The sequence below is a fragment of the Dermochelys coriacea genome, chromosome 6, assembly GCF_009764565.3.
Source record: "Dermochelys coriacea isolate rDerCor1 chromosome 6, rDerCor1.pri.v4, whole genome shotgun sequence".
NCBI classification, from domain to species: Eukaryota; Metazoa; Chordata; order Testudines; family Dermochelyidae; genus Dermochelys; species Dermochelys coriacea.
Genome location: NC_050073.1, coordinates 124140088 through 124152082, shown reverse-complemented (window position 1 = coordinate 124152082; position 11995 = coordinate 124140088). Strand labels below are relative to the sequence as shown.

At 40.4% G+C, this 11995-nt stretch overlaps 1 protein-coding gene across 4 annotated transcripts in view; it reads right to left on the bottom strand.

Annotated features, from left to right (window-relative positions):
* Window positions 1–1610: 1610 nt before the first annotated feature.
* Window positions 1611–11995, bottom strand: part of POLE2 (DNA polymerase epsilon 2, accessory subunit) — a 31590-nt gene continuing 21205 nt past the window's right edge. For 3 of the 4 annotated variants that reach the window (XM_038406867.2, XM_043515652.1, XM_043515651.1), the window contains 3 exons: window positions 9221–9397; window positions 8912–8979; window positions 7101–7325 (listed from right to left, as the gene is read on the bottom strand). In XM_038406867.2, coding sequence (XP_038262795.1) covers window positions 7307–7325; window positions 8912–8979; window positions 9221–9397 — 264 coding nt within the window. In that variant the 3' untranslated portion in view covers window positions 7101–7306. Of the gene's footprint in view, window positions 1659–7100; window positions 7326–8818; window positions 8980–9220; window positions 9398–11995 lie in introns of those variants that run through there. The other variant, XR_006281820.1, reaches the window with a different exon arrangement.

Sequence of the window (11995 nt, the reverse complement as noted above, 5' to 3'; positions counted from 1 at the left end):
AGGACTGGTTCATTGGCACGCCTGGTGTGGATCTCAGCTTCCTATCCAGGAGCAGCTAGGGCCCTGTTTGTATCCCTTAATGACCCTCTGAATGATTTCAGAGAATCTCAGGGTTGGAAGGGACCTCAGGAGGTATCTAGTCCAACCCCCTGCTCAAAGCAGGACCAATCCCCAACTCAATCATCCCAGCCAGGGCTTTGTCAAGCGGGGCCTTAAAAACCTCTAAGGAAGGAGATTCCACCACCTCCCTAGGGAACCCATTCCAGTGCTTCACCACCCTCCTAGTGAAATAGTGTTTCCTAATATCCAACCTAAACCTCCCGCACTGCAACTTGAGACCATTACTCCTTGTTCTGTCATCTGCTACCACTGAGAACAGTCTAGATCCATCCTCTTTGGAACCCCCCTTTCAGGTAGTTGAAAGCAGCTATCAAATCCCCCCTCATTTTTCTCTTCTGCAGACTTAACAAGCCAAGTTCCCTCAGCCTCTTCTCGTGAGTCACGTGCTCCAGTCCCCTAATCATTTTCATTGCCCTCCACTGGACTCTCTCCAATTCGTCCACATCCTTTCTGTGGTGGAGGGCCCAAAACTGGACACAATACTCCAGATGTAGCCTCACCAGTGCTGAATAGAGGAGAATAATCACTTCTCTTGATCTGCTGACAATGTTCCTACTAATGCAGCCCAATAAGGGCACACTGCCAACTCATATCCAGCTTCTCATCCACTGTACTCCCCAGGTCCTTTTGTGCAGAACTGCTGCTTAGCCAGTCGGTCCCCAGCCTATAGCGGTCATCTTACCACCAGCTGGAAATCTCTCCACGATAGCAAATAATTTCTGAAGGTAGCAATACATTCTCCCCCACCTCCTGCAGAGTCATCTAGCTTAAAGCCCCTGTGTCATGTTAAGCTTCAGAGTCCCTTTGACTTTTTTTTTTTTTTTTTTGAAATAGAAGTTTAAAGTTTTCAGTTAAGGTGTGAGGTCTCCGAATGAGGCTCTTTAAAATAATATGGTTAAATAAGTAACAAGGTTAAAAGCCACTGTGGGTAAGAGCTATTCAAGTTTACACAAAGAGGAGAAAAGTCTATCCTTTTTTTGAAAAGTACTTTAAGAAACATTTCTTCAAATAATTTTTTTTTTAAGTTTTTTCCCATTGGAAGGGCTTTGTTAATTTTGAGTGAAAATAGCTTGTTAAAGTGATTGAGACTTAGAAAGAAGCACCTCTCAGACATGGAAGGTTTTTCTCATGATGCTCAAACTTCAGGTATCTACAGCACATTAAGCACATTGATTACTGCCCAGCTTTCTACTGGAAACAACCTTGTTACTTCATTTAAGTTATTTATAACATTTTTTTATTTCTAGCCTCCAACTTTAAATGTGGGTCTAGCTGTAATAGTTATAGGTTTAATTTCTTTTTTATATGTTGTGCAACATAAGAAGGGCTATACTGGGTCAGATCAATGATCCATCTAACCCAGTATCCTGTCTTCTGTCAAAAAGAAAAGGAGTAAAAACCACCAAATGCATCCGATGAAGTGAGCTGTAGTTCACGAAAGCTTATGCTCAAATAAATTTGTTAGTCTCTAAGGTACCACAAGTACTCCTTTTCTTTTTGCGAATACAGACTAACACGGCTGCTACTCTGAAACCTGTCTTCTGTCAGTGGCCAGTGCCAAATGATTCAGAGGGAAAGAACAGAATAGGGCAATTTATCAAGTGATCAACCCCCAGTTGTCCAGTCCCAGTTTACAGCTGTTACACATTTAAGAAAAAAGAAAAGGAGTACTTGTGGCACCTTAGAGACTAACAAATTTATTAGAGCATAAGCTTTCGTGAGCTACAGCTCACTTCATCGGATGCATTTGGTGGTTTTTACTCCTTTTCTTTTTGACAGAAGACAGGATACTGGGTTAGATGAAGTGAGCTGTAGCTCACGAAAGCTTATGCTCTAATAAATTTGTTAGTCTCTAAGGTGCCACAAGTACTCCTTTTCTTTTTGCGAATACAGACTAACACGGCTGCTACTCTGAAACCTACACATTTAAGGACACCCAGAGTATAGGATTGCTACCTTTGACCATCTTGAGTAATAGCCATTGATGGACCTATCCTTAATCTAAGTTTTGTTGAACCCCGTTATACTTCTGGCTTTCACAACATTACACAGCCACAAGTTCTACAGGTTGATTATGCATTGCATGTATTCCTTACGTTTGTTTTAAACCTGCAGCCTATTAATTTCTTTGGACCCTGGTTCTTGTGTTCTGTAAAGAGATATAATACTTCCCTATTCACTTTCTCCACACCATTCATGATTTTATAGACTTCTGTTATATTCCCCTTATCTTTTCTAAACTGAACAGTCCCATGCTTTTTAATCTCTCCTCCTGTGGAAGCTGTTCCATACCCCTCAATCACTTTTGTTACCTTTCTCTGTATCTTTTCCAATTCTGATGTATTTTTTTTTGGGAGAGGTAGACCAGAGCTGTACGTAGTATTCAAGGTGTGGGTGTATCTTGGATTTATGTAGTGCAGTTATATTTTCTGTCTGTCTATCTATCTCTTTCCTAATGGTTCCTAAAATTGTGCTAGCTTTTTTGACTGCCGCTGCAAATTGAGTGGATGTTTTCAGAGAACTAGCCACAATGACTCCAAGATCCCTTTCTTGAGTGGTAACAGATAATTAGAACCTATCATTTTATATGTATAGTTAGGATGTTTTTCAATGTGTATTAACATTGAATTTCATGTCTTTTTGCTGCCCAGCCACCCAGTTGTATGAGATCCCTTTGTAACTTTTCAGTTAGCTTTGGACTTAAGTATCTTGAGTAATTTTTTATTATTTGCAGACTTGCCACCTTACTGTTTACCTCTTTGTCCAGATAATGTATGAATGTTTAATGGCACAGGTCCCAGTACAGATTTGAGGGTCCCACTGTTTACCACATTCCATTATGAAAACTGACCATTCTTATCCTTTGCTTCCTATCTTTTAACCAGTTATTGATCCAAGAGAGAACTTTCCCTTTTATCCCATGACTGCTTACTTTGCTTACCAGCCTTTGGTGTGGAACTTTGTCAAAGGCCTTCTGAAGGTCCTGTCACCATATATGAACTGCTTCACTCTTGTCCACATGGTTGTTGACACCCTCAAAGAATTCTAATAGATTGGTGAGGTATGAGTTCCCTTTACAAAAGCCATGTTGATCCTTCCCCAGCATATCGTATCCATCTTTGGGTCTGATCCTTCTGTTCTTTACTATTGTGTGCACCATTTTGCCTGATACAGCAGTTAGGCTTAACAGCCTGTAATTGCCAAGATCGCTTCTGGAGCTTTTTCTTAAAAACTATGTTACGTGGCATTAGCTATCCTCCAGTCATCTGGTACTGAGGATGATTTAAACAAATGGTTACATACAGTTCCTTCAAAACTCAGGTGAATACCATCTGGTCCTGGTTACTCATTACTGTTTAAATAATCCATTTGTTCCAAAATCTCCTCTACAGCCACCTCAATCTTGGACAGGTCCTCAGATTTGTAATCTAAAAAAAAAAGGTTCACGTGGGAATCTCCCACACATCCTCTGCAGTGAAGAGTAGTGCAGATAATTCATTTAGCTTGTTGGCAACAGCCTTATCTTGGTCGAATGCTTCTTTGGTACCTTGATCATCCAGGTGCCCCACTGATTGGCAGGCTTCCTGCTTCTCATGTACTTAATTTTTTGCTGTTAGTTTTTTGCTAGCTTCAAATTCTTTTTTGGCCTGCGTCATTATACCTTTACACTTGACTTGCCAGAGTTTGTGCTCCTTTCTATTCTCCTTAGTAGGATTTGACTTCCACTTTTTAAAGGATGCTTTTTTGTCTGTCTGTCTGTTTAATTATGCAGTCTAGCCATGGAGGCTTTTTTTGGCCCTCTTACTCATTTGTTTTGTTTTTTTAATTTGAGGTATACATTGTCTGAGGCAAGTATAGACTAGAAGCGCTACATTGGTGCAGCTGCACCGGGTCTGGTGAAATGGTCTATGCCAACAGGAGAGCACTTTCTGTCAGCATAATTACTTCATCTCCACAAGAGGTGGAAACTGTGTTGGCGGCAGAGCGTCTTCCACCGACATAGTACCAGTGTGGACAGCGCTTGGGTTGCTGTAACTTCCATTGCTCGGGGGGAGGGGGGGGGATGAGGGGGATCTTTTTCACACCCCTAGGCAATGTTAGTTAGATCAACTTAAGCAGTAGCATAGGCCTGCCCCAAGCCTGTTTTGGTGTTGTCTACAAGTTTCATGGAAACTATTTAATTTCCATTTAACTAGCTCTCATTTATGTGTAATTCTCCTTGTTGAAGCTAAATGCTACTGTGGTGGGTTTCTTTGGTATTTTGCCCCCTACAAGGATGTTAAATTTAATTACATTATAGTTGCTATTACTGAATGCTTCAGCTAGATTCACCTCTTGAGCCAGATCCTGTGCTCCACTTTGGACTAAATCAAGAATTGCCTCTCCTCTTGTGGGTTCCAGGATTAGCTGCTCCAAGAAGCATTTATTAATGGTGTCCAGACATTTTATCTCTGCCTTCCATTCTGAGGTACATTTTTGTGGCCTCTCTACGCTCCCTGAGCATTTCCCAATCACTGTCGCCATCCTGATCATGTGGTCGGTAATGTATTCCTACTGCTATACTCTTATTATTCAAGCAGGGAACTTCTGTCCATAGAGATTCTATGGTACTGTTTGATTCACTTAAGATTTTTACTATATGTGATTATGCCTTCTTTCATATACAGTGCCACTTACCCACCAACGCAACCTACTCTATCATTCCTTTAAAAAGAAAAGGAGAACTTGTGGCACCTTAGAGACTAACAAATTTATTTGAGCATAAGCTTTCATGAGCTACAGCTCACTTCATCGGAGCTGTAGCTCACGAAAGCTTATGCTCAAATAAATTTGTTAGTCTCTAAGGTGCCACAAGTTCTCCTTTTCTTTTTGCAAATACAGACTAGCACGGCTGCTACTCTGAAACCTATCATTCCTTTGTATTTTGTACCCTGTCTAAGTGTGTTCCACTGAGTTTCTATGATGCCTGTTGTATGAATATCCTCCTTTGATACCACTTAAGTTCACCCATCTCAGCGTTTAGACTTCTAGCATTTGTATACAAGCACATATAAAATGTCAATATTTAGTTATCTGCATTCATGTGATATAATTGTATGGGACTCTTCTGTTTGACTGTTTCTGCCTCTCCTCTTTACTAGGATACAGGGAGGATTTATTAAAGGGGATGCTCTAAGGCAGTCGTTCTCAACCAGGGATATCTGGGGGTACTCAACTCATCTAGATAAGTGTTTCTCAACATGGGGGTTGCAGCCCCCAGGGGGTCATAGGATGGGTTTGGGGGAGTTGCAAGGCTGGCATTAGGAAATGACAAGAGGGCACTACAAAGCTAAGTTACATGCTTCAGCCGCAGGCAGCGGGGCTTTGGCTTCATACAAGACTCGTAAGTGAAAAACAGGCTCAAGTATCATTATGAAATGTAAGTGCAATATTTATATTCCTATCAATTTATTTTATAATTATATGGTAAAAATGAAAGTCAGCCATTTTTCAGTAATAGTATGCTGTGACAGTTGTATTTTTATGTCTGATTTTGTAAGCAGTTTTAAAGTGAGGTGAAACTTGGGGTACACAGGACAAATCATACTCTTAAAAGGGGTACAGTAGTCTAGAAAGGTTAAGAACCACTGCTCTAAAGGATGTGTCTGTCCAAACCGTGTGCTCCTCCATAATTGTTAGCTTTCCCCTAGTCCTTAGTTTAAAAGTCCTCTATGACCTTCTAAATTCTGCATGCCAGCAATATGGTTCCATTTTGGTTTAGGTCCTTCCTGTACAGGCTCCACCTTTCCCAAAAGGTTTCCCAGTTTCTAATAAACCAAAATCCCTCTTCCCAACACCATCATCTCATCCATGCATTGAACCTCTGCCTTTCTGCCCGTCTTAACTGGCCCTGCATGTGTGGAACTGGAAGCATTTCAGAGAATGCTACTATGGAGGTCCTAGACTTCAATCTCTTACCTATAAGCTTAAATTTGGCCTCCAGAACCTGTCTCCTACCTTTCCCTATATCCTTGGTACCTACCAAAACAAGATCAAGCAGTTAGATACTTAAAAAAAAAAAAAAAAAAAAAAGGAGTACTTGTGGCACCTTAGAGACTAACAAATTTATTGAGCATAAGCTTTCGTGAGCTACAGCTCACTTCAAAGCTTATGCTCAAATAAATTTGTTAGTCTCTAAGGTGACACAAGTACTCCTTTTCTTTTTGCGAATACAAACACAGCTGCTACTCTGAAACCTTAGATACTTTAATATTCCTGCTTGTTTTTGAGGTGTCTTTACTGAATCAGGTACAAAAATGGTGTTAGAGCAGAACTGTCAAAATCATTAGTTTTAAAAATATTTTTGCAGCTGCTCCTCAAAGAATATTCTGCCTATCATGTGATTTAGTGTCTTTCCAAATGCCTCTAACACTTACATTTCAAAAATATTTTTAATTCTGTACAGACTCTATGGCATAAAATACTTCAGTGTGGTATGTCACACTCGTTTTATGTCACACTCTTTAGCAAGGAAGCTCAAAACTTTTTGTGTATGTCAAATGAAGCCTTTGATTTTCCCTCACTGGTATTTCACTTGATTTCATCAAACACTGTAATATAGCCTGAGCAAAACCAAGTTCTAGACTCAGACAAGGTGCAGGCTACTCTATGCTGGTTTCAAAGGAGACTAGGCAAATATTTAAAGGTACATACTTATTTTTAAACTGTCAAAGCAAGTGTAGACTAAAACGTACATATTTTACCGTAAGGGGAAAAAAAACTGCCCAAGAAAGATGTCTTCTATATCTGTGTGTCAGAAGTAGATCCTGACTTTTAAAAAAATAGACCAGCACAAGGTAAAAAACCAAAATTCTCAGAAGCACATAATTTTGAATATGTACTTAATGTTTAAATATAAAATATATCCACTTTGAATATCTTTTAATTGCATCTCCATTTCTAGTTTTCGATCTTGCAGGTTAACTCAAACACACAGTATTTTATGAATCCTTCATTATTCTAAGAAACTAACACAGACATTTTTTCCTGTAAAATTTATTTACAAAATTTACCAGTCTTTTGCATTCACATTTAAATATGAATAATCTAACACACAATAAAATAAATCCATATGAAACAATCTAACATTAGTTCTGCAATATGTTGGAACAGAATGTTTGACTTCTTCATGCAGTCTTTCAGAAATTCAGAGATCTTGAAGTTTGCTGAAAATATTAAAAATGGTATTTTATTTGTATAACATGCATCATTGTCTCTTGAAACCAATTTACTTACCATTATGCTCTTTCATACCTGAAAGGTTTAATAAAGTCTCAAATATTTGAACAGATTTACTGCCTTTTAGGGGGGTATTTTCTATCTTCTGGTCAAAGTTGTGTGTGTGTGTATCTATTGTAGACTTCCTTATTTTATATCAGCCATTAAAAAAAAAAATCTAGACAGACTTAACTGAATCACAGAGTTCTATTTAATACAGGAAATACTTTTCACATTTCTCATAAGCTTCTATTGTAATTGATTCAAACTGAAGCAGATCTCATCACAACAGTAAACCTACTATACAAAACTTTCTATTTCCAGTACATTTTGACTGGCCTTTTTTCCAATCGGTGTCCGGACCAGATGAAGTTTACAGGTGTAAAATACTGAAATTCTAAAACTAACCCACAATCACTTGTTGACTAGATCATGATCCCAAGCACGTCAGAGCAAATTGCACTGGGATTTAATTAGCTCCAGTTACAACAACAAAACTATATTAGAAACACATTGTTACAGCAAAACAGGACACTGCATGGAGGAAGATGCAAACATTTTCCAAGATCTAGGCACAATACAGCACCACCTCTACTGAGGGTGCCAGATATCCATTTTTGACCAGAAAGTTCAGTCGAAAGGGGACGTGTACAGTGTCTTGTCAGATGTACTGACTGGACACCAAAAGTCCAATTACTGGGGAGGGGTGTGGGTGGGAAGGAGCACCAGGTCATCAACCTGGGCCAGCCCTGCTCAACTGGGGCCATCTCCTACCTGCATCTCGTGGGCAGGCAGCGTCCCCGTCAGGGGCTGCAGTTCTCTGCCAGTGCAGCAGCAGAGGGAGCCCAGCTGCGGGGGGGGGGGGTAGGGCATGGGGGAAGAGGCAGGACTGGGGGAGGTTCCGGCCCTCCTGCTGTAGTGTCCGGTTTTCAGAAATTAGAAAGTTGGCAACCCTAACCTCCATAAGTTAATTACTTTCTTTCAGCATTGCAGTTGGGGTTGAGGTACTGAAAAGCATAAGGTACTCTTTTTTTCCCCCCCCCCATCGATTTTTTATTTTATCACCTAAATTTTTACTATAATTTGTAAATTTATGATTTTTATTGTAGGAATTCAGGACCCTGACTACACCCACACAATTTATGTATAAAGTAATAAGTCAAAAATTACATGTTCGTTATTGGAACATTTGCATTCAGATACTGTTAAGATATTGTTGCATTTAATAAATAAATAAGCAAATACAAATTCATGGTAGTGGAAAATGGCCAGTTCCTGCCCTGAGGTTTGTGTACTTCAGTCCCATTAGCTTCAATGGGAGCTGCATGTTTGTTTCTGAAGGCAAAATCTGAACTTTGCTTCACTGTCCTTAAGTACACTATGTATGGGTACAAGTATGCTATGTTTGGGGTAACCAGAGATGATGTTCTTTTGTCTATATCATTAAATATTCCTGTTCATTCTGAGAAGAAAGCCAGCAGAAAGTGGTTATGTTAATCATTTGTTAATAACATCAGGTCCTGAAGCTATTTACCTGTCTTCCACTGTTTTGTTGGAGGGATAGAACACCTTGAAAGAAAATCCACTTCTTGGAAAAGAACCCTATAATGAAAAAATATACCAAACTTGTGTCAGCAGCTTGTAGTGTTATTGTGCAAAGAACAAAGTGTAACTGCTTTCTTTTTGTCTGTTAACCATACAATAGTTTCCCTTCTATATTTGGCCTCCTATGAATACTTAAAATAATTTCATTGAATAAATTCAATTTTAAAGATATTATACAATTCTCTGCTTATTGGTGATGTAGTGTCCTTATTTTGGTAAAGCATAAAGAAAATCTTACAGGATTTATGCAAAGGCAGTCAGTATTAGTAACAGAGAAAGGATCATATTTATCTGCAGTGACGATCAGATCTGGCACAGGGTACACTCTCAAGGTGTAATCATATGCCCAAAATACAGGGCTGACATAAAGTGGAAGGGGAGTCAGATGTCCTTGTGATAAGATAGTCTTTACAAACTGCAAGACAAAAATAAAAGAAAATAATAAAATGTTAAAATCAACCCAAATTCATGTTTGCCATAATTATTTACCAATTCTCCATCTTAAAAGCAACTCAGAGATGCTTATAGTTTTCATGTATTTCTCCTCTCTTGTTTATTAATCAGTGACACTTGCAGAAAAGCACGTGTTTGTGAAAAGAGTATATTTCTGCTTATGTCTCACTAGAAGTCCTAATCCTGTCTGCACCACAACAATTAATTGTGAGGTCTCAATTACAATCTCAAGAACAGTAAGATTAATGAACACATATATATAGTCAAATCAGAATTATTCCATGGATCATACTGTGTTTGAAGGACCACTAACCACTGTTAATGGAAGCATAACATACATGTGACTCTATGGTTCCACTGATATTAATGAAGACCTGAATATGCCATAAAGTCAATATGAGGGCAAGGTTTTCCCGTCCCATTAAATTGCTTTAATGAGGCAGAATGAAAAGGAGGGCACTATGGGTACAATGCAACACAGCTCTCAAAGGGAAAATGCTGTGGAGTCATGCAGAAAGCATCCTTCCTGACGCATACAATAGGAGGGAGAAAGGTGTTTTTGTCGTTAATATAGAAAGTAAAGATTTGTGGTATGCGTGCACACACAAAATGAAGATTTGTGTTCTTGACTGGGTTGCTCTTGACACTAAAAGGCTCCACTGTTGTGTGACGCAGTAAGGGAAGGAAACCTCAGAGACAAATAGGTGCCAAGCTGTGCAAGCCTTGGGTACCACAAACAAATAAAAGAGCAATATAAACTCAGCCACCATTCTGACCCCTGGAATATCAAGGCACAACAGGATATATTGTGCTAAACCTTTCATTAAGTCAGAATTACTTGGCACAATGGCTATTACTGGCAATATACACACAAGTGAGCTGTAGCTCACGAAAGCTTATGCTCTAATAAATTTGTTAGTCTCTAAGGTGCCACAAGTACTCCTTTTCTTTTTGCAAATACAGACTAACACGGCTGCTACTCTGAAACCCAGAACACTGGTTGCTAGAAAGTTCCAAACTTGTACATATAGATCAGGGATAGGCAACCTATGGCACATGTGCTGATTTTCAATGGCAGTCATAGTGCCTGGGTCCTGGCCACTGGTCCCGGGGGCTCCACTGCCAGCCAGGGTTCTGTCCGCTGGCCCCACTCAGCCCACTGCAGGCCCCAGTTCACCTGGCCACCGGTCCGGGGGGTCACGCTGCTGACCTGGGGTACTGGCTGCCGGCCCACTGCCAGCCGGGGTTCCGTCTACCGGCCCCCTCAGCCCACTGCCGGGCCCAGGTCCCAGCCACCAGTCTGAAGGGCTCCGCTGCCAAACTGGGGTTCCATCCGCCAGCCCCGCTCAGCCCACTGCCAGCCCCAGGTCGCAGCCACCGGTCTGGGGGGCTCTGCTGCTGGCCTGGGGTACCGTCCACCGGCCCCCTGCCAGCCAGGGTTCCGTTCACCGGCCCTGTTCAGCCTGCTGCCGGCCACGGACACCGGTCCGGGGGTCTCTGCTGCTAGCCTGCAGTCCTGGCCACTGGCCCAGGGCTCTGCTGCCGCCTCCAGCTGTGGCCCTCTGGCCCCAGCCTGGGGCAGTGAGGTGTGCAGACAGGGTCAAGGGGCGCAGCTCAGCATTGGTCACATGGATTCTTATTATTGGCACGCAAAACTTTAAATTACAGTCAATAAATGAAGACTCGGCACACCACTTCTGAAAGGTTGCCGACCCCTGATATAGATGCATGAACCCCAGCAATGGAATCCAGAGAGACGAGGACTCAAAGAACTCTGAATGCTGCCACTTTGTGTTAGATCTTCAGTTATTTTACTATAGAACTTACTTCTGAAGTAGTAAAATATGCACTGAACTCTTTTTACAATATTGTCCTCAGTCATCAAACATTCTGACTATTATGAGATTTTGTTGTAGTGAGATAAGTGATACAGAACTATAAAACACTGTAAATCAAGGAGATCTTAACAAGAAATTTTGGGCATTGTAGCCAACGATTATTTTTAGTATTCAAATATCATGTGATATGATAATCAATATGTTATACTATATATTCATTGTACATTAATTAGAGTTGATTTGTAGGATGATTAATCAGTATTTAGTGGAACCAAGTATTAGACATGATTAAGACAAGCTGAAATGCAAGACCTGTAGGCCGAAGCCTACAAGATTTTAGCTTAGCTATTTTAGGCCTTAGAAACGAGAAATTATTGTGCATGACAATGACTGAGAAATAACCCAAGAGATGATGGGAAAAAGAGGCATTAATTGGTAACATTGCAAAAAGTACAGCTAGGAAGATTAAAATTAAATCATAAAATGCTGAAACAACAAATAGTCTCTTAACATGTGCCCTAACCACAGACGAAGGTGGTATGTCAATATTGACAAGAACCTACCCAGCCTATAAAATTTGGGGTGCTTTGTGTTTCCAGGGGACACAAATCAATAAGAAAGAGAGGGTTGACATTTATGGCCATGCGCAGAATGTAGGTATAGATAGACTCACAGTATAAAAGGGGTATCCAGAGCAAGGAAATTCGGCTTCCTACGGGAAA